The 23480-nt window shown below is 40.6% G+C and overlaps 1 protein-coding gene across 9 annotated transcripts in view; it reads right to left on the reverse strand.

Annotated features, from left to right (window-relative positions):
* The window catches only part of GALNT11 (polypeptide N-acetylgalactosaminyltransferase 11), a 52677-nt gene that overhangs the window by 17027 nt on the left and 12170 nt on the right, over positions 1-23480 (reverse strand). For all 9 annotated transcript variants that reach the window (XR_009758240.1, XM_061587643.1, XM_061587644.1 and 6 more), the window contains 8 exons: positions 23090-23422; positions 20682-20805; positions 17402-17568; positions 13101-13226; positions 7331-7580; positions 5488-5605; positions 1599-1751; positions 570-788 (listed from right to left, as the gene is read on the reverse strand). Coding sequence is in view for 8 of the 9 variants with exons in the window: in XM_061587643.1 (XP_061443627.1) it covers positions 570-788; positions 1599-1751; positions 5488-5605; positions 7331-7580; positions 13101-13226; positions 17402-17568; positions 20682-20805; positions 23090-23384 (1452 nt within the window). In the remaining variant the exon portion in view is untranslated. The remainder of the gene's footprint in view (positions 1-569; positions 789-1598; positions 1752-5487; positions 5606-7330; positions 7581-13100; positions 13227-17401; positions 17569-20681; positions 20806-23089; positions 23423-23480) is intronic.

Consider the following 23480-nt stretch of genomic DNA (forward strand, 5'->3'; position numbering starts at 1 on the left):
TGTGGTGATAAAGTAACTTAAGAGACAGTGACAGTGCACAAGGTTACTTGATGCAGGCTCAGGGCTAAGCAGAGGTAAGAAAGGAGGTTGCATGTTCCTGTGCACATTTTTATCTTGGAAAATAGGATAGTATTCTAACTTAGAAAGGGTAATTACATTATACAATGACAAGAAACCAAAAGGTGAGTCTTAGGTAAAGTAAGGTTGTTTGTCTCTTTTCATTTTAAAGTCAGTTTTAATATACTAGTTCCTGTAACAAGAGTGCTTCTGGTCAGACAAGAAACTATACTGGCCTACATATTTGAAAGGCATTCATCAAGACTGAAGGTTCTATTAAACTGTACAGGAAGTAAACCAATACTAATCTGCTATCTTTAGCATCTTTGATCTGAGAACTACTCTGCATAATTACAGATTTTCAAAGCAACTCTTATTTTGAAGTTGTACTAACTTACAGCTACAAAGTAATAAAACAGTTTCTCTTAATTCACATGCAGGCTTCTGTGATTTTCATAACTACATTTAAGAGTGTGGTTTTAAAGAACCTAAAGAGTAAGGACAGCTCTTACCCGTCCACGTTGTAGCGTTTTTGGTCGTTTTTGCCCTTTGTTGAAAAAGACTGGTGGGTGTACTTTGGCATTGGGTCCAGAAATTTGCATCTCTGGGTATATATTGTCTAAGTACCACTTAAATGATTTACAGTTCAACTTTTTTCTCAATTCCACACGATCAGTAATATTTCCATAATTCCTCATCCTTAGTTCTGGTCGCAGGGCAAAATACTGTTCCTATATCATAGAGAGAGAGTGGTGGTGAGAATTATAGTTCAGAACAATGATTCTATTTTGAAGCGAGAATGAATACATGGCATTGAAAACCAACCAATTCCTCTGAATTTTAAACTACAGTGGTCTGTATATATTATAAGCTGCATTTGCAATCTATTATGCATTCCCAGTCTATAAATAGCGAGGGCAGATATATGTGTGGCCGCTGCTAAAAACATCATTCCACATCTCCTGCTCCTCTCATCCCTGGAATCGTGACATAATCACACTGAATTTCACATTCCCATCAACCAACAAAGTGGGACTGGGTCAGGGCTAGGAAACTCATGTAATCCAACATTATCATGCCCTGTTCTTTTTGACATGTTACTAAGAAAAGAGCAAGAGAGAATGTGGGGCTACTGGTTTATGCACCGAGATAATCCAACAGGACATTTGCTGCTCACTCGGGTGAAATCAGCAGGGAATCCCACCACTTTCCCTTAACTACAATTTGAGAATGCTTAGTGTTTTATATTTAGTTTCCAACATTCATGCCTCTGGACAAGATTTAATTTTCCCTACTGCAACATCACTGCAAACCGTCAGACTTTTACCACAATTCAGAAACCCATAATGAGAGGTTCTGATGCTCTGAAGAAAAATTGAGGACAAAGCAGCTACCACTTCCTTTGCCAAGAAGCTCTCAAAAGATTTTCAGGAATGCGACTGCAGTTCCTGGATCCCCACCCAAGTGGATCCACTCACCAGATCCATCCACCCCCCTGCTACAGCTTGTATTAAATACTATTGCAGCAATGGCCATCTTGCCTTATATTCATCCATCCACACATGTGCTAGCCGTAGAGAGTTGTGTGCCATGGTGTCCTGCCCACCCGGTGAGCCGTAAGGGCGTCTTTTACGAAAGATATGTCCTACTCTGGAACATGGGATGATGATAAGTTTGCCCCCGCACATCCAGATCTGTTCAGAAACAAAAGTGATAAGGAAAATACAGGATTATTACTTAAGGAAGATAATATTAAGTATAGACATAGTTTCTGAAGATGGCTGGCCTATCATCTCATGCAGCTAGAAAGGATTACTTCTAGTAGAATCTTTATTTTTCTAGTTAGTTGAATCAGCCTGTTTATGAAGATGACAGCCTTCAGACTTTGTGTTCTCTGCTTAATGTTTTCCTATTCTTCAAGTGGCAGCCACTGCACAGAGCAAACACAATGAAATCCCGGGCATAATCACTTCACATAAATATGTTGCTAAGCATAGGAGAGGTGGAGCTACTCAGAATAGCAGCTCCATTGTCATATAGTTCCAGCCTTAATAATCGCCAAGGAATGCTTACTTGTTTTTCTACAATAAAAACAAATATACATATGGAAAACTGAGTGTGCTGAACTTCCCAGGAGGAATCGCTCCGCCTGTGCAGCCTTTGAGACGAGCTCCCGTCTCAGAGGAAGCTTTTTCAGTTATAAAACCAGTCAGAAGACTTTTTGACTGGAAAATATTTTCTCCCAGGCAAGGGAGAAACGAAGAGATTATCCACAGAAAGCTTCGTTTTGTTTGTTGGACTGGAATTCATTGGATTCGCCTATGAAGGAAGGAAACCAACAGCGTCGGACGGAGCCAGGGATTACAAACAGGCTCTAACTGATTAAGCGAGACTTTTTTTTTCTTCAAAGAAAAATGGAAATTAACAGGCAAGCATCCTCCTGTCTATTATCATTATTTTGTTATCGTTACTGCAAAAGAGATTTGTCAAAGAGTCAGCAACAAAGAAGCCCTGGGTGAGTTATAACTTTCTCTTTTACATACGGAATTAAGGAGGAAGAAAATCGAAATAGCTTATCTTTGTTTTTTATTGCAAAAAGCTGGCATGGAATTGAGCATTTTAAAGATATAAACGGATGAGAGGTATCTAATTTGAAGAGAAGATTTGATTTATCTGATATTTGAGTATTATACGTCTGGGACTATTTTTTCTGGTCTACTTTTTTTTTGGCGAATCTGCTTATTCCTTATGCCACTAATCATTTGGACGCTGTGAACTAAATTTGTTTTGGAAATATAACAGTTAAGGCAGTTCGTGCTGTCTAGAGTGATGTCATCTGGCTTGGAAGATTAACTCATTTGTGACTGGAAAAAGAAATAAACTGTTCTTTGCTTGAGAATAGTGACTATATTGGAATTGAAGGGGTTTTGTTCTTTTGGTTTTAAGAATGACAATCAAGGAGGTGGCTGAGACCCTGGATGTTCAGAAAGGGGTTCTCTCTCTAAATATGTTTCAGAAAATAATGAATGAGATTAAGCTAATGAAACAAGAGCTGGGACAGAACAGACAAGAGACGAAAATTGGATTTGGTAAAATGAGACAGGAGTTGAAAGAAATTAAGGATTCTATAACTGGACAAGAAAAAGAAGATGAAAGAAAGATCAAAGAGAAGGTTCAAGCCCTGGAGATTGGAATAGATTTATCATATATGGACCTGGAAAAAGATTTGGATTTTATGGTTGTGATGGATCCTAAAGACAAATATTACTGTTTGGAATTCAACGCTGTCCCTGAAGGAATTGGTGAAGAGATTAGAGATAAAGATATCAATGACTCGAAAAAATTCCTGGATTGGAAGGATTTGATGGAACTTGAAATAGAGAAAGTTTATAGAATAAATTCCAGATATGTGACAATGGAAAAACTCTCAAGAGATCTGTTAGTGCATTCTGTAAAAAAGAGGAACAGAGATACAACTTTACAACAACATTTCAGTAATACATTCAGAATTGATGGCAAGAAAATATATGTGATGAAAGAAATCCCTATCAGACTCTTATTATATGACTATGGCAGCAAGACCAAGATTATTGGGTGTGCAAAGATGGAAGATGGAAGCAATACTGATAACGGGAGAATGGGAGAAGAGCTATTGAAATTACTGGACTTAGTAGACCTGATTGACATGTCTATTTGGAGAAAAATTGATGGATATATATCTCAAGGATTAGAAACTGCTCTTTGACTTTTTGTGGAAAGAATAAAATGATGTTAATGAGATTTGATACCAATTAAGATAACCACTGGAGGAAGGTGATTGTATAATTTTATTAAGAGACAGGTTTGTTATATATTATAGACTTATAGCTAATCTAAGACAAATTGGAAGTCAATAGTTTTTATTGTAATAGTTATTAATTTGTTTTGTTTGTTTTGTTTTTGAAAATTTGAATAAAAATTAATGATTAAAAAAAAGAAAAAAAAAGAAAACTGAGTGTGCCGTCTATTTTCTACTACATTTCTCTTGTGCTGCCAGAATCTGTACTGAGAACCCTAAATCCAAGCATACCAAGTACGTTGTTACCTCTGGTCCAAATATCCAGCCAGTGGTGACGTAGAATTAAACTGGATTACACCACTATTGAAACCAGGCCTCAAGGATTTCATGCCCCTGAGCTCTTTATTAAATTTGTATGGATTTCTGATGTTATATTCATTTCCCCCATAAAGAATATTTTATTTAGTCTCACTTATACAAAAAGTGAAGAAAATTATTTTCTATTCCATTTAGCAATTGTTTTTGAGCAAGGATATGGAATACTTTTCAGCCTGAGGGCAGCATTTCAATCTAGGCAATCTTTTTTTGGGGGGGGGACATGCCAGTGATGGGCAGGGCCAGAAGCAAAAGTGGGTGGACAACTAGTGTTAATATACTCATACATCCGTCTCTATTCAGAATTCTAGTCAGAATTCAAGGATAGATTCTAGCCAGGCAAAAACACTTGAGGATGAAAAGCAAGACTGGTGAGGGGTGTGGCCTTTGGAGTCTCCCAAGGGTGAGACAGAGAGGGCTATATTTGCCTCCTGGACCTGAGGCTCCTTATCCCTGTTTCAGACAGCATCCATTACAATTTATTCTCATAACATCTATTGATTTGAAAAGGGTGGGGATCCTCCAGCCCATGGACCAATGTTGGTCTGCCAGGACGTGTGTGGTAAAATCTGGCCCAGAAGCCATTTTTCAAAAACCTCATCCATCTCACATTCCAAGCAGCTGAATTATTCCGATGAGATGCTGATGTCAGCTTACAGGTGGGGCTACATTGTGTGTTGGCTGCACATACCAGTTGCCCTGCTGGGAACAAGCATGGGCAGGCAAAGCTCAGTACAGCCCTATTTGAAAATCTTTTTGCCAACTGCTCTTTGAACCTCTGGTTTTTGGAGGTTTAAAAGAGCAGTGCACGGTTGCTTGTAAAAAAGCTTTCAAACAGCCCACACTGCACTTTGAAGTCCTGGCAATCAGGGCTTCAAAGTGCGTATCACCTGATGTCATTGTACACCAGGTGATTGGCAGATGGGCAGTCCCACCCACCTGTCAAATTTGGCATGGAAGGAAGATAAGGATCTGGTCTGCCAGCCAGAAAAGGTTTCCTATCCCTGGATTACAATAGCTTCTGACTTTCAGACAGCTCTTTTGGAAGTTGGACTTTACCTTATATTCTTTCTAGTTACTGAACTAAAAGATTTTTAAACTCAGAATCAGATTCAAAAATAAAACAAATCTCAAGTAGCAAGAACTGCATTCATACTGCTCTGCAAAATTAAAGAAAATTACTACTCAGCTATAACGTGCAAAGAGTTGCAGTTGAATCAGTGTTCTTTAGTTGTTTTGGGGGCGGGATATTGTCATCTGCAAAAAAGCATACATACCCGAAATGATATTTCCAGGTTTTCTCCTCCCCATATGTCCATGCCATTATCATACAATCCAAGTTCATTAAAATATTCTCTGTCCATGGCAAACAAGCCTCCTGCCATTGTAGGTGACCTACAAGAAAACAAGAGTTTTCCAAAACCATACCAACCAACAATGGGAGGAGAGGTAGGGGAAAAGGGCAGAAGACAACACAGGAAGTTTGCAGATGATAGATGGATATGCACTGAATGTGGAACTCCAGTTCCAGTTTGGAAAAAGGGCGGGGTATAAATAAAGATAATAATAACAACAACAACAGGAGGAAGGTAAGAGTGCTGCCTAAATCAAGAGGATATTTTAAAATAAGATTAACCGGGTGGTAGTAGAAACGCTCACATATGATCCAGACATCTGCCCTTCATTTCAAAAATGATGGTGACAAGGAGTAGGAATTGTTCAATAGTGGTGTGGAGCATCTTCCCTACTGGAACTCTTCAGGGAAACTCTGAAGACCTTCAGAAAGATAGTCAAGACCTCTCTTGGGGGGGAGGTCTTTGGCAGAGTGATTTCAGATCCTCAATTCTGTTATTTTAGCCTGTGATCATTTTATTATTTTTAAGTTATTACATTTTACTGATTGTTTTATTGTTGTGAGTCATTATGAGAAGCCCTTGTGGCTACAGGGCACGACTTAAATTTAATGAATGAAGAAAGTGAAGGAATTACAGTAAGTCTTAGCCACTTTTCTACATGTGTGATCATTTTGTCTTTCCCTCACCTCCCTCTTTTGAAGCCGGCATAATTTAAGGCCACAATCCCATAGGTTAATTTAAACTGGCTCAAAGTACGTCAGATTATAATTCCATTCAGGAGCCCTTGGGAGGAAAGAACATTGGCTGAGCCAGCAGAGCCTAATTTACACCAGAACTGGAGGTACCATGACGAAGTTGAACAGAAATGGGATATGACGCAAGTCCCCCTTCCGTCAGCCCCACTTTTGCCACACCTCTGGAGCGCCCCTTTTAGAGGACTTGTGCCAGTTTAATTTATACTGGTCTCAGCTGAGCCAGGTTGGGTTGGCTGAGCCCTGGCTGAGCTGGGATGAGGGATTTATGGTGGCAAAGCTTGGCTGAGCTAAACCCAGCCACAGATCCGCTACAGCCTGTATCCTCTTGGCCTGGTATAAACACCAGTAGATTGTGCCCTTAGGCTGCAGCACAAGATCTTAAAGAACAAAGGGTCACCTCACATCTCTGTAGAATCATTACATATCCATTGTTCGTATGACAGGTTATAAATTAAAGACTAGCCAAATCTGCCAGATCTGGCAAACAGCTTTTATGGATTATATATTACATGTTGATATCTAATTAGCAGCTTTGCTGAAGTTTTGGTTTCAACTCTCCTCTTAAATCCCGTTACTAATTAGATGTTGAACAGATTTCTCCCAAGAAAAAACATGGATGTTTGCTAAAAAAAACTTGGCTTCGCCTTTTCTCCATTCTTATATTCAATTTAAGGGTTCATCCATAACAATGAATGTTCAAAGCAGTGCTCATGCCACATTTTTATCTTGTCCTTCCTCAAAGAAGTGAATGGAGGCATATACAGTTCCCCCACCCAAATTTTAAATAAAAGTAGGGATGTTCTTTAGCATATGGTACTGATAACTCACAGAAAGAATGTTACTACATCGCATATTACGGCTGATGAAGTTATGCTGTTATTATATTGTCTGCTTTTACATTAACTTGTATTTAAATGAAAAATTGTTGTAGTATATTTTAATGTTGCTTTTTGCTCTGGGATTGTGTGAACAACGAAGAGGGGTTTATAATTTCAGTACGTAAGTCTTACTTGATTGGAGCAGTGGCTCCCTCAGGGCCTTCTAGTTCTGATAAAGGAACAAGATCCCATTTAAAGTGCAGGCCCCAGTTGAACCCTCCACGAACAACTGGGGAAGAGCTGTAGGTAAGCGTGTCAGCGCTGATGATATCGATAACAGGACAAACCACTGTTTTGCGCGATTCCTGGATGGGTGTCAGCAAAGGTTGCAGCCACATTTCATTCACCTCACAGTGACTGTCCAGAAACACAAGTACTTTCCCTGAGAAGATCAAAGCACAGTAAAAACAGAGAGCAAACACTACTGAGGGAATCATTACCTCAGCAAATATATATATAGTCTACAGAAAGATGTGATGGTAACAAATCCACAAATAATTAAAAACACTGAAATAAAGGCATAGGGTGATATCCAACATTAGTCATACTCAGAACAGACCCACTGATGTGAATGGACCATAATTTCATAGTATTTTTTAGCTTTCACAAATTTGGCTATTCACTAATAGGCAAAAAACCTTGTAGTTTAAGAACTTACCTATAGCCAACAGATATTTCTATCCAACTTTAAAAAGCAGATACATTGAGCAGCTATAGTGAACGCACCAGGGGAGCAGGAAACCTGACCTCCTCTCTGAGATATTGTACTGCCCTACACATGTGTAAAAATGCAACAATTTGGGTTGGTCTTTCACAGTCCAATCAACTTCCTGTGTAGCTTGGAAGAATTTGGTAACATGTGCCTCTGAGCATATGGTGAGTGGTGGCAACACCTGCCATCTCCAAAGATGGAGAATTACATTTTTGTATGTTTGTTGGTGTTCTTCTTACTTTGCTTCTGTTCTGTGTTACTACTGTTTCTACAGAGAATCTAATCTAGAAAATTATATTTCTCTCATTATTCATCTTAGAAATCTGTGTCAAATTTATTTTATCTTTTCTTTTTTGTGGGGGGGGAGGGACTACTCAAATGCCCCCACGGAAACCCCTGAGGCACTGAGGTTGGCAAGGAGCCAGGTAAAGGTGAGCACCGCTGCTCTCTCCTTTCCCATGCAAAACTTGCAGCCAGCTTCTGGGAGATTGGCTATGGCGAGGAAAAGGTGCGGGGAAAACCAGGGATGCTTCCCCACAACAGCCTGCCTGTCAGAGCGTTCCGAGAGCTCTCAGTGGCGGGGTCACTTTCTCGAGAAGCTCACCGTGTCTATTGACGTTGCCGTCGGAGTGAAGGGGGGCTTGGGACAATATCCAGCTACCCCCTCCTATCTCGGAAAGGAGAGATGGGCTGGAGGGAACAAAGCTGCTTGCTGCCCTGAGGCAAAGGAGGGGCCTAGGACATCTTCCAGCTACCTCCCGCCTCCCGACCAATGAACAGAAGGACTAGTGATCCACCAGCTCCCTGAGGCAGGAGAGGTGCCTGGAACCGCTCCCCGCTACCTCCTGCCTCCACCGAAGGAAGTATGAAGGGCCAAACGGTACTCACCACCGCTGTGAGGCAATGGAAGGGCCTGGGACTTCTCCCGGCTACTTCCCACCTCCGAGGGCAAAAAGAGGGCTTGAAGTAATCCCCAGCTGCCCTGAGACAAAGGAGGGGCCTGGGACGGCTCCCGGCTACCTCCTGCCTCTGAGGAAAGAAGTAGGGCTGGCTCGATGCGATCCGCTGCCACCCTGAGGTAAAGGAGGGGCCTGGGATGGCTCCCGGCTACCTCCTCCCTCGAAGAAGCTGTCACCCACCACTTCCACTGTCTGCCTTTGTTCGGACAGCAGCGGAGGGGCCTTTGACAAATCCTGGCTACCTCCTTCTCTTGGACGACAAACGGTCTTCACGAAGCAGCGGAGAGCCCCTAGAGGACCCTCGGCTAAATTCCCGCTCAAAGTTAAGAGAAGGAAAAACTTTTCTTCTCCCCCCCCCCCGACTAATCACTGACGGTCAGGGCAAGCAAGAAAAAAAATTGTAGAAAAAACACTTTTTCACCCCCGCATCCCTGAAGGACACAGGAGCATACAGAATAACTCTGTCAACTCGCTGGAGGCAGAGTCAAGACTGGCAGTTAGAGGGTGGTTCCCTCCCCCTTACAGATGGCCGCCAACTGACACTTTGTTTCAGTTTGACTCTGCCTACAGGAGGAGTTAACCCATTCCTGTATGCTTCACGACCCCATTGACGAAGAAATTATATTTCTCTCATTATTCATCCTAGAAATCTGTGTCAAATTTATTTTTATTAATTTCAAAGCCTTTTTATTGGTCAATGTCATATGGTGATGAAGACATCCTTTTGTGTTTCAAACTGGATGTTATGCTCTATTTCTATTTTGGGTGCATTAACAGTTGAATCTGAAACTGAAGTATTGCAGGGGTATTGCAGGGCTTGGTCCTGGGTCCAGTCCATTTTTATTAATGGCTTGGAGGAGGTGGTGCAGGGAATGCTTACCAAATTTGCAGATGATAGAAAATTGGGAAGGATGGCTAATACCTTGGAAGACAGAAAAAAAGGCTCACGCATTGGGCAGAAAACAACAGAATGAAATTTAACAGGGATAAGTGCAAAGTTCGACACCTAGGGGAAAAAACCAAGTGCACACTTATAAGTGTTGGGCTGGTGACCAGTAGGCATTACTGTCTCTAGTTGTTTTCCATGAAGCCTGCAAGTTTGAAGACGTAACTGTGGTTAAGGGGGGAGTTATGTCTATGCCCTGTCTGGGAACGGACTGACAGGGCCGTTGCTATGGTAGCCATCTGATAGCGACTGGGAAAGTTCTAACAGAGTCTGTGTGTTGTCGTCTTCTGAATTATGCCTCTGAGCTGAGAGGCTGTTTTTGTGTTTATCTATGTACCAGAGATGTACCAGAAGGGGGGTGACTGAAGAATCTCTACATGTATTTACTCTTAAGCCTCTGGCCTTAATGTCTTTCAATAAAGACTCTTAACATGCTCTGAAGAAGTTTCTTGCTCAACTTAACTCCAAAGTAATGTATGCTGTTTCACACAACAACGCACACACGCCAACAATAAGATGGGGGATATCTGGACCAGCAATATGACATGCGAGAAGGATCTTGGAATTATAGTTGATCACAAGCTGAATATGCTTGCAGAGGTGCAATGTGGCTGCAAAAAAGGCAAATGCTATTTTAGGCTGTATTAACAGAAGTATACTTTCCAAATCACGTGAAGTATTGGTTTCCCTCCATTCAGCACTTGGTTAGGCCTCAAGCTGAGTACAGTTCTGGATGCTGCACTTTAAAAAGGATGCAGACAAACTAGAATGGGTTCAGAGAGAGGAGGGCAACAAGGATAATCAGAGGACTGGAAACAAAGCCCTATGAGGAGAGACTGAAAGAACTGGGTATGCTTAGCCTTGAGAAGAGAAGACTGAGAGGAGATATGGTAACAGTCTTCAAGAATTTGAACAGTTGCCACACAGAGGAGGGTCAAAATCTCTTCTTGATAGTCCCAGAGTGCATGACACAGAATAATCGGCTCAGGTTGCAGGAAGCCAGATTTTGACTGAATATCAGGCAAAACCTCCTGTTAGAGCAGCACAACAATCGAACCGATGACCTAGGGAGGGGGTGGGCTCTCCAACACTGGAGGCCTTCAAGAGGCAGCTGGACAGGCACCTGTCAGGTATGCTTTAATTTGGATTCCTGCATTAAGCAGGGGGTTGGACTCCATGGCCTTGTAGATATTGAGGTTACAAAGTCTGGCCCCATGTGGGCTTAACATTTCTTCCTGTCTTGCAGGGGGTTGTATTTAGAGACATTCCCTTGGGCTTTTTTGTAAACAGAAGTCCTTCATTGCTTATCACATATTAACACACCTGTGTATGATTCTTCAGAAAATAAATAATTTGTTGCCTTCAGACAATTTCAGTTGCCAATTAATGTGAATGGGAGATATATCCAACAGAGATCTCTGTCTGTTTTCAATTTGATTAAGAATACATAGGCTTATATACAGTTTCTTTTTAAATGTTGAGTATTGATGTGACATATAGCATTTAAACAATTGGCCTAAACATTTTAGGCTGTTTTGAAAATAAAATCCTTATTTTTTAAGCATCTTGAGATAACATCTCCTGTGTTTTGGGGTGAATTTTGGATGCTTTCCAGCTTTTGCATTATTTGAAAATGACAACCAAGGTTGTTCCAGAAACCAGAGACTCAAGAAATTGCCAGTCAGGCAATCAGTGTTCCAATTATAGCTATAACATTTTCCTACCTCTTCTTATCTTCCCTGGGTATAGCTTAGGGACGCAATGCATGAGCTAAAGCATTGAGCTCAAATAACCATGTTGTCATTTCTATGTATTGTAAAGCAGATAAAGTACTGCTGCATGTTCAGAACTTCAATTTAATTATACTACCTTAATGTAGATGATTAACACGCATTAATTAGGAAGAACATTTCAACATTACAAATTATAATATAAGCTTTCCCAATTCTTTACTTTACTTTACTTTATTTGCGGTCAAAGACCCGTCCTATTACAGGCAAGCTTTCCCAATTCAACACTGACTGTTAATGCACAATGCAGGCTGATTATGAAGACAAATAGATAAATGTAAATGTACTGCCTTCAAGTCGATTCCGACTTACGGCTACCCTATGAATAGGGTTTTCATGAGGCTGAGAGGCAGTGACTGGCCCAGGGTCACCCAGTGAGCTTCATGGCTATGTGGGGATTTCAACCCTGGTCTCCCAGGTCGTAGTCCACCTCTAACCCAATTAAAAAGTATAGCCACAACAATTCTCTATGGGGAGATGACTGTCAATCAATATGCATGGGGTATTCATAAATGACATTAGTAAGAGGTGTTGTCAACATGATAATATTTTAACTGCACTTACCAACCTATATGCAATTAGTTGGGATTAGTTAGTCCCTTTTGGGGAAAGAAAGACAAGCCATAAGTTTTACTGTATTTCATAAACCTCACTTTTCACAAGTAGTGCATATTATGACAAGATAAAAACATTTACAGCACGGTGATTGTTCTGACATTATTTCCCAGTCTTAACACACTCAACATCAGAAACTGTACCCATGTATGTGCACTGCCTCTCCCCTGCTTTTCTCACAAGCAGAAGCAAGAGAGATCCCAAATTCAAAAGGGTTAGGATGGGGAAGAGAGGGCCAACTACAATATTATCGAGTGTTGTTCTTCTATCCACCCTGTTCTCCAGATGGCAGTTCAGAGGACATAAAGTATATTTCACAGTCTGACCCCTTCAGAGGTGATCAGGTTCTATAGCATAGTCCACAACTACTTAGCTCGAAAAGCTTCACATGAACGGAACACCTAACCATTAGGAAATAACAAGAAGCAGCATATGCATTTACATTTAGGCCAGTGGAAGAATACATACATTGTGTGATCAGCTAACTGTGGCTACCAAGAGGACTGTCTTTTGGCAGTGACATCCCAGCTGTAGGACAGCCTCTCCAATGAAGCTGCTCTATGGTCTTTGCAGCAACAGGTGAAGGGCTTTTATTCCCCCAGGCTTTTTAGGTTTTTTTCAAATCCATGGCTATCTTATGCCGTGTCTCTCGTAACATATTTTTGCTGGCTTGCTATTTTTTGTTGATTTTAATGGTTTTTTGTAGTACTGTTTTGCTTGTAACATGCCAAGAGAATATTTATTGATGAGAAGCTATATAAATTTAATAAATAATAAATAAAAATACTGAAATCACAAGTGATTGTGACAAACCATCATAATTTGGAAGTACAAACCAAACTAAGGAACTACTTGAATTTATAGCGATGGAGGATATTACCTGTAGCATGGGAAGCTCCAACCATTCTCCCACGAATTAGCCCTTCTCGCTTCTCGTTTCTGACTAGTTTTATGTTGTGTGGAAGATTTTTTGTTAAATAAGCATCCAAATTTTCTTTCAGGTCAGCTTGAATAAGAAAAGGAAGTAAACAGAAGTCAGTATGTAGTAATCCGTTCCAGTGAAGCTTCAAATGAGTTCTATGTAAAAAGGAACAGTAAGACATAGTAGAAACCAAACCAACCAGCATGGCAATATCCTTGTCAGTCTTTGTGTAGAAAGATATGGATGGCAGATCTATCAGCACTTCCATTTTACAGAACGATCTTCCAAGTTGCAAAACTCTTCCATGAAAGAAGTATAGGAAGTTCTTTGGGTGGTATTCAATTAACCTTTACCTAAAGTACATCCACTGAAATTAATGAACCTGACTAAATTAGGTCCAATCATTTCAGTGGGTCTACTCTGAGTAAAACTTGGTTGAATACCACCCTAACTTCATAGTAAAATCACGTAACTGAATATAATATACTATTATTGAGAAGTTAGTGGGGTAGGAATGACCTTCAGAATACAGTTAAGAATGCAAAAACTGCCCTGCTAGATCTACGGTCCAGTTATCCAGGAATTATTTTCCAACAGCAGCCAATTAGATGCCTCTACGAAGCTCACCAGTAAGACATGAAGGTAACAGCCCCTTCCATGTTATTACCTATACGACATCTGGATGAGCTTTAAACACACAGTCTTTACATTGTTGATATTTATGCAAATGCTTGCTTGCTGCCTCAATAAAAGACTGAAAACCATGCTATATTTAAGAGGCTGCAAAAGACCCGTAGATTCCTGGGCAGGCAGTCAAGCGGTGTTCTGAGCTTGCCTGCCTTTATGAGACTGGAAGATATTCATGAATCTCTGGAGTCTGGAAAACCAAATATTAAACAAATTCAATGTTACCAAACATTTTCTCCTGACATGCATCTTAATATTAATTACAAGAGAGAGACTTTTCTGCACAAACTGAAAAGAGAATACATACTAACAGCAACGCAGTATTGATACTTTTCAGTATCCATAAACCCACATTTAAGCCAGTACATACCACATTTATAAATAAAGTTAATTTTAAACAGGATTCAGTGCTGTGAAACATAACAAAATGACTCCCTAGGCTAAAAAAACCCCACTTTGCAGGGGTAGTTACCTGTTCTACCACACATCAGGAAAAGGGACTGTGACAAATGTACCAAGTCAGCATACCTGCCCGCTGACAACGACATTATTTGCATTTGGACACCACAGTGAACCACAGCTTATCATGATGGGAATCAGTCAAGGCAAGCCTCATGCTCATACACTCTCCCTCCCCTCCTCTGTCGCAGTCACGTGATCAGAAATGTTCACTTCTATTTTAGATTAGCAATAGTTTAGCATTATGTATGGACCCTAAACTGTACTTAATTTTGACTATGGTTTGTTGAAACAAACCAGCTTCATAACCAATGACTCAGACCCAATTCATAACCCAAGCCAGCTTCATAAACAATGGAGGCAGCAAAGAAAAAGAAAGAGGCAGAGTGCACGAACACAGCACTCCTCTAAGCCTGTTCCCATCAAGAACATCATGGTTTATTGTGATGTTCAAATGCAGCCAGTATATGTTAAGAATAATCCAAGTAGGATTAAACAACTGACTGTAGCGATGGACAAATAGGTCGTCAATAATAAAAGCAAGTAACTCAATTGAAAGGTGCTGAAGCTACAAACCAACAAATAACAATAGAATTGGTCCTATCAGAAGGAACAAAATAAAATACACTTAAACGCTGAGATATACATGTTATGTCAGACTGCATTTATACTCTTAAAAGTTCAGAATCTCCACCACAATTGTGTGAAATGGATTTCAAATATCCTTTCCTGAAGATGGAAACCTTTAATGCAAAAGAGATTACGTTCCAAGTTACATACTGATCATTGTTCATTGTAAAAGAAACTTGTTTTTTCTTTCACTCTCCAGCATTTAATGTTCTTTACTAAGGGTTCTAGATAATGTTCACTAATATTAGACTAAAGCTGAGATTGACTGATTTATTAAATTTATATTCTGCTCTACCTCCCAGTAGGAGCCTAGGGTGGCAAATAAAACACTAAAAACACTCTAAAACATCAGAAAAGCAACTAATATATATTACATCTTTAAAAGGCATCTTTTTTAAAAAAGCTTTAAAAACATCTTGAAAAGCAATTCCAACACAGATGCAGACTGGGATAAGGTCTCTACTTAAAAGGCTTGTTGAAAGAGGAAGGTCTTCCGTTGGTGTCGAAAAGATAACAGAGATGGCACCTGTCTAATATTTAAGGGGAGGGAATTCCACAGAGTAGGTGTCGCCACACTAAAGGTCCACTTCCTATGTTGTGTGGAATGGACCTCCTCATGAGATGGTATCTGCAGGAGGCCCTCCCCTGCAGAGTGTAGTGATCGACTGGGTATGTAAGCAGTAAGACGATCCTTCAGGTATCCTGGCCCCAAGCTGTATAGGAGTTTGTACACCAAAACCAACACCTTAAACTTAGCCCGGTAGCTAATGGGCAGCCAGTGCAATTCTTTCAGCAGCAGGATGACATGTAGGCAATACCCTGCCCCAGTGAGCAGTCACACCACCGCATTTTGCACCAGCTGCAGCTTTTGGACCATCCTCAAGGGCAGCCCCACATAGAGCATATAACAGTAATCCAGCATGGAAGTTACCACTGCCGGAGCTGGTAAAAGTCACTCCTAACTACTTAGGTCATCTGGATCTCTAATGACAAACATGGATCTAGGAGTTCTACTTGTTAACTAAATCAGGTATTTTTTGAAGAGAGGCTCCTCTAGGTATTTACATGAAGGAGAGATGATGGGCAATGTTGCCTCCCAAACAAGCAGATTCATTCATCGCGGATCCTGAAGCGAGGAATGAGCATCAGACCATGCACTCCTCCCTTCCCTCTCATCTCCCTTTTCCCTCTGTTATACTAGTTTCAAGTTTGTTTTAAACCGGAGTACCCTGTTATGTTCAAACAGGGAACAGCAAAGAGCTCTGTGGTACAGCCAGCACATGAGGGAAGCAAGGAGTGTGCAGGCCCAACATAGATTCCTGGCTTCTGAAGCCAACAACAATAAGTCTGAAGCAGGCCAATGTTTTGCAAAGGTTATTTTAAGATTTTTTAGCTGTTTTTCTTTCCAAATGCCAATTGCTTCTAAGTTCCTTATTTCAATTTACAGTAGAAAATGTTCAACCACAGAGAAGTTAGTTCTATAAGGTCTACCTCCCAATTAAATATTCCAGATGAGCATGAGCAATCTCCATTCCATAAGTGAAGTGATGGACATGAAGTTCTCCTGAACCTTACTCAAAAGATTCACAAAGATTTGTTCAAGAAAAGCAGCCAAGCACTCAACACAGGCAAACATTTAAGAATTGTTAAAACTACAAATTCTGCATGAAATTAGTACATAATTTCCCCAACATTTCCCTACAGTAACACACCAAAATTGATACACACATGCTGCTAGTTGAAAGTTTTGACCAGGAGTAGAACACCACCAGAGCATTTTACACATAGCTGTTAGGGATATAGCTTACATTTTCCAAAGATGGAGAAAGGTAAACAAGATAAAATCTTCCCTTTTGTTGTCTCCATACCAACTAGACAATCAGAACTGTCATTTCCTTGGAACATGTCAGCTACTTGAGAAACCAGTGCAAGTCTTTTGTCATTAACATTTAAAAATAGGACACTAATGGCAGCTGTTAAATTGTTCTGTCTCTCTCATTTTGTGCACACACGGAAGGGAAAGTGCATAGCCATCCTTTCCTTTTATTTATTTATTTATTATTTGATTTATATCCTGCCCTTCCTCCCAGCAGGAGCCCAGGCAACTTTTTAAACTCAGTTTTAGGACAAGCAAACCCAGCTTTCTGAAAACTCAGACTGCCTGCATCTGTGAATGGTTCTTCAAGCCCAGAATACAGTTTTTCAAAACCATCTATAGGAAGAAGTAGGAAGCCAATTATTGTGAAAAGTACCAGAATGGGTTCCAGACCACAACATATTTGAGTGTTTTTAAGATGTTCTAAGACATTTTCTTCCAACCACTAGTATCATTCAGCCCCATAAGAGCTTTACCATTTCTGCTTATTCATAAAGAACTGGAGCTGATACAGAAGTGTGAAATCACAGAGAAAGTGGCAACACATATTTGAATCCAGATCTCCTTGCACACTGTATAAAATTAACATAAAATGTAAGACTCTTACCTAATTCACTACTGTCATCCACCAAGATAATTTCATGGAGAAGATTAGATGGTGTACGATCCAAAACACTATGTACTGTCCGAAGCAAGGCAGAGAACGCTTCATTATAAAAACAAATTATAATGCTAGCATACGGTAGATCAAGAGGGTAACTTTTTTCCTTACATCTACAAAAAAGAAAAAGCACAGTTGATAACATATGGTTTTCTCAATAAGTTGCCAATTCTTCATAAACACCCCAGATAAAACCCAAAGAGAAGCTATGTATCTGTTTCCTCACAGAATATCTTCTAATTAAGGATATAAGAATCCACTTGCTCTATGAACCTAAAAAATGGAATCTGGAAACTAAGTTGCTGTAGAGTACAGGATGCAGTTTTCTCCTTCTGCTGCGTGTTGCTATTCATAGGATCTGAACTCAGCTCATCTTACATTTTCTTTACAATCCATTTAACCTCTCCAACATTTTTTTTAGATGAGAACAGTAAATTTCATTAGTAGTTTAGGAACACAGTTAGACAATCCCTAAAGCCTCCACAGTCAAGTCTTCAAAGTGTAGCCTTCTCTCCCTCCCCCCACATCTCTCTGCTTTTTCCATTCACAGCTCTTTCTTCATCTCACACTGTGTTCATCTTCCTCTTTCCGCCCACTTCATTTTTCTTTCAGCATTCCAATCTCTTTCTAATCCTGACATCCTTCTAACAAGCATATATGAACTTTCCTTATACTGAATCAGACTACTGATCCATCTAGTTCAGAATACTCTGCACCAGCTGACAGCAGCTCTCAAATGTCCCAGACATGGGTGCTCCCGAGCCCTACCTAGAGATGTCACGAATTGAATCAAGGACTTTAGGCATGCAAAGCATGTGTTTGATTGCTGAGCTATGGCCTGGCAATTCTCCCTAGAGATGTGAAGGCCCAGAAAAAAACTGGGAAAATGGGGGGGTTCCCTTTTTTCTCCCCCAATTTTTCAGAAAACAAAAAAGGCTTCTGGAAAAAGGGGGGGGGAACAGGATTCCAATTTTCTCTGGCCTTCACATCTCTAGTTCCCCCCCTTTTACATTCCCTACGTCCTTACTTTTCTAGTCTTTAAATTTCTCCACAACTTTTTTTCTGTCCTCTTGTACATCTTGAAATACCTCTTTCCCCCTCATTTTTCCTGCTTTGAATTCTCCCTCATATTGAGCCTTTTCTACCTCTCATTTCTACTTTTACTGACTTCTGTAGAAGTAGGGGTTCCTACACTACACCTATAGAATCTTGCATTTCTATGGCTTAGCTAGAGAAGATGTGCAATAGTATCGATACAAAAAATGGATGAAAGCCTAGTTTCCAGTTAGGCTAGTCATTTCCAGTTAAACACTGAAAGAAAGGAATGCACAAGGGGAGGGTGTGCACAGGTCTCTCTCCAAACTTGCTTCTAGGAAATCACAAGAAAAGAATTTTGCACCCCTTCTTATCATCATCATTTTATTTGTATGCCGCCTTTCCACATTGTGCTCAAGGTGGCTTACAACAAGTTGAACAAAAATACATCTCAAAAACAAATGCAATTTTTTTTTCCTAATAACAAAAAATAATAAGAGAGTTATACCCATACTTAAGACACAGAATGATGCCAAGATTGAACTTAATGTTAGCTCTAGCCTAACAAGGAGATAGGGACATTTTTAAGTAAAACCTTTGAACCTATACATTACAACAGGATCATGGACAAATAAAAAAAAAGAACTTGCAAGATGACTTGAGTTTTTGACCTAGTAGATAGCCAAACACAATATTCTGTGATCTACAACTCTTAGGACTGATTCACAAATGTGAATATTTAATTTAAAATGAAAACACTGGTTTATCTGAAAGAAAAAATAGAATCGTGAAGCAATTCTACATTTGTTCTAGTATTATGCATAGGTTGCCACACATGTAAGCACAAATAACATTTTAAAACCATGTTATATCTGAATTGTTCCCTTTCTTAAGATTCTTTCTGGTATGCTCTGAATTTCTTACTTCTCATTCTCTCACACTTTCATCAGTTCTCTATTTGAGGGTTAATATGTTGATTCGACAACTCTGAGGAGACCTTAATCTGTAGAGGACTGGAAGAAAAAAATATTACTTTAAGAAAAAACCCTACAATATAGCATGTGTGCATTTCTTTTTATTTCCCTATCATGACTAAGAAATAGAACCCAGGACAGGGCTATGAAACAGACAATCCTCAAAGATTCAAGTTCAATGGGGGGGAAATAAATCAGAAGCCAGACTTTGAGAGAAGGGACAAGAGTGCACATACACCCAACATGGAGAAAATATGAAAAAAAATCCTATGGAAAAAGTAAAGCACTACACCTAGAAGTCATTGGTGATCACTCGTGGCCGAGTAAGATTGTCTTCCAAGATAAGGTCTTTGCTTGGAAGACGCCTGTGCGTGAATTTGTTTTATGTGGGGAGATTGGCGCACGACGATCAACACACAATCTTGACAGAAAAAGGCTTTGATCCAATGGCACGGATACCATGATGATTGGAAGTCTTTTATCTGCTGCAGCCTTCATCCACCTTCACAGCCATTGTAAAGTACACATTGTTATCCTCTGCCTGTTCTGCCGTTGAGGACTTTCTTGGATCGTTTTGTCTGGTTCCTCTCCCTTGACCTTACCACCACGGGTGACCCTGCTGGGAGTACATGACTTCTGACAGCATCACTCACAGGGTTCATTGGAACACGCAAGCCCGCTCACCACTACAAGGTGACGATCCAGCGAGGGGACACCTAGAAGTACTGCTGCTCTGGATATAAAACATGCCCTCCACTCCCAATATGAAGTGGCCAGGACTCCATTCAGAGGAACCTTACAGGAATGCAAATGGCATCTGTACAGATGTTATATGTTGTGCCTTCCTTGTGGTAGTTCTGATTAAACTTAAATGAACTATATATATACCCCCAAATACAGAAAGACTACCATAAAATGCTTGATATTGCCATGCAGAGTTTCTGATATCCCCGTTCTGCAGGATGAAACCGTTTTAAAGGGCTTAGATCCCTCTCTTTAGGTGCCACTTCCTTCCATGTTCTCCTCCTCTATGCAGCCAGACAGCTCTATGGCATCGTCTCCTTAGTACAGACAAGAATAACATTGCCCCAGCGTCCCTGCAACATATAGGCTCCATCCTCCCCCTGCCTGTCATAATGCTGGTCATTTTGCTAGATCACAGCCATAGGGCTCTTGGAACAAAGCATTTATTTTATGGAGAATATGTAGAAACATACTTTGGATCCCTTGTGTCTGGCACATCTCTGTGATATCCCAATCGGTTACTGATGAGCATATTGAAAGCATGCTTTTGATAGCCCAAGTCTCTCACGTCCTGGTCTTGTTCATTAAAAATCATACCTGCAATGGAGAATATGGCAAAATCAGTTCACTGTAATGTATCTATTGCCAATGATCAGCTTCTAAAACGCAGTATTCAACTAATAATATATCCCAATATGAACTACTACCACAGTACCGGTTTCCATGCCTAGGGAAAGACTAATGAAGAGCTCTCACTGCTACACAGGACTGCCAATCTATGCTTAAGGCATGCGTAAAAATACATGTTGGTACCATACCACTGTGGTGGTGCTGAAACCCTGCTCTCCAGTCTTAAGAGTGCCAGAAGAGATAGTGAGAATACTCCTATTTTGGGCAGAGGGGGGAGAATACTGCTATTTGGGGGGGGGGAAGAGAAAGAGAAAAAGATAGCAAGAATGTAGGAGGCTCAAGACTCTTAAGAAATAGTGTACAAAGCTGGTCTCAATAATTGTAAGTGGCCCTCAGTGATATAACTGCATGAAACTTCAGGATTGTGCTCATGTGCTGCTTCAATACAGACAGCCCCTGCTAACTACCCAGCAGCCTCATATGACAGACAGGGGCATCACAGGCAAAGAACAGATTGCACGGTGCAGAGAAGAGGAAATGTCAAAAAGGGTGTGGAATACCCCACACCACACTTTTCATTTTTTAAACTTGCTGCTTCTAAGTCTTCCAGTTGTGCAGGAAATTCCTCTGTAGGTACATCCTCAGTCACACCTGTTCATAAATAAGGGCCATACTGGGGTTATAATCATAAGCCAAAAGACTACAGCTAGTTCATTTTATTTATGATGAAACATGTTAAATGAATTCAAATCCTTTAATATTTTTGTTACCGCAATCTATTGTTGCATACCTGATGGCTAGAAGCTTTCATGAAAGTGGAGATTCACATGATGCTACCAAGAATCTGTGAGTTTCAGAGAGATGAGCTTGTGAAGTTGCCGTATAAAGAGACAGATTATTTGGTCCATCTAGCCCAGTACTGTCTATACTAGCAGTGGCTCTCCAGATGCTTCTCAGCCTTGCTATTAGAGCACCTTTAGACTAAAACGTCTGAAGATTGAGCATAGGCCCCACCTATATCAGAAAAAGGCATTTTAAAAGAAGGAATGCATCTAGGGAATGATTCCGAGCTTTCCACTCTGCTCTGTTCGGCATCTTCTCCTCTCCTTACTGCATCTGGAATTACTTATGGCTTGTAGGTCATATGAGCTCAGTCTTAACAGGCATAACCAATGGGCCTCTTCCATTCCTCCACTAAAGAGCAAGTGTTTGGGGGGGAATTTGATCCCAAAAGTAACTAAGAATTTGTAGCATTTCCAGATCCATGAAGAGCAACCTAGCGGACAGAAAGACTTTTTTTATATATACAGGAACAGCATCGCACATGCATTGCTTAATGCTGACTATGTCTCTCAGTGAGGAAGTAGAAAGGATTTCAGGGTGCAGTGTGGAGCTGGCTCCATGAGGAGAGACTGAACGGAGCTGTTGCAACAGCAGTTCTCACACAGGGATTGCCCAATCTTGTAGTAGTATGCTGCTCAGCCCCTTCCTCATTCTCAGCTGGGCCTTGATTTCCCCTTCTGCATAAGCAGAACTATAGTAACAAGATCCTGAGCAGATAGATGGGTACATTGTTGTCAGTTGTAGGCTTCCAGCTTGCTCTACCATAACCTTCACATCTGAGGGAACAGAGGGTATGCATATGTCCGGAAGCAGGTGTGTGCATGCGCATATGGATGTGTCTGATAGAGGTTGTGGTGTCTCCTAGTTCTTCAGTTGGGATGTTTGAGACTGGTGGATTCTGCAGGTGTCAAAGGTTGTTGGTTCCTCAAGGCCCCACACTCTCCTATAATACTAGAAGTCCCACAGAATTGTGTTCTTCCAGAGGTCTCCTCATAAGCCAGATCCAGGTAGATTCTGACAAGGACATTTAAGGCCAAGCAGCACCCCCAAGTCTGTAGAATGAAACTCATAACGAATTGTTTGTAATCAGCAAAACAGCCATAGTGTACTTTAGCACATCCTTAAGATAGGCAAAACAAACTGATCCATTTCTAACATTTTATTAAAGCAGCAGGTCTAATTCAGTTGCCTCTGCATTTTTCATTAGACATATATCCTGATGATTTTTAAATATATGTCTGGCAATTACTCTTATGGGTAAACTACTGGGTTTCAAGAGCAAGTCATTTTCAAATGTAGCATTCCCATTTGTTTCCTGTCTGAAGACATACGAAGACAGGGCACTTCATATCTGGTTTTTATTATATGAATTTCAAAGAGAATGTAACCAGTTACTAGTCAGACTTACCCATTTCAGGAGAAATCTCGGTATCACCCTTGATGGGATCCTGTGCAGCATTTCCCAATGGATTCCTGACCTTGCTGTATCTGTGGTGAGGTTCAGGCATGTGTACTGGCCCATGGACAAAACGGGGATAGATTTTTTTGGGAAATGGCTTCTGAGGTTCAAGCCCCTTGATGGGCACATTCTTGAAAGACTGGGTCTCTTCGCTGAAGTTGAAATAAATAAAGAGTAGAAGCGTCCAGGTCACAGATGTGAAGAGGCAGCCATAGCAGAAATAGCGAAGTGTGACACTTCCCATTGTAATCCTAGCATTGTTGTTGGTACATTCTTAATGCCCTAAAAGAAAATCAATGGGGAAAGGGTGAGGTCTCCAATTACAAGCCTCTCCTAGCTA

The sequence above is a fragment of the Rhineura floridana genome, chromosome 10 (assembly GCF_030035675.1).
Source record: "Rhineura floridana isolate rRhiFlo1 chromosome 10, rRhiFlo1.hap2, whole genome shotgun sequence".
In the NCBI taxonomy this organism is placed as follows: Eukaryota; Metazoa; Chordata; class Lepidosauria; order Squamata; family Rhineuridae; genus Rhineura; species Rhineura floridana.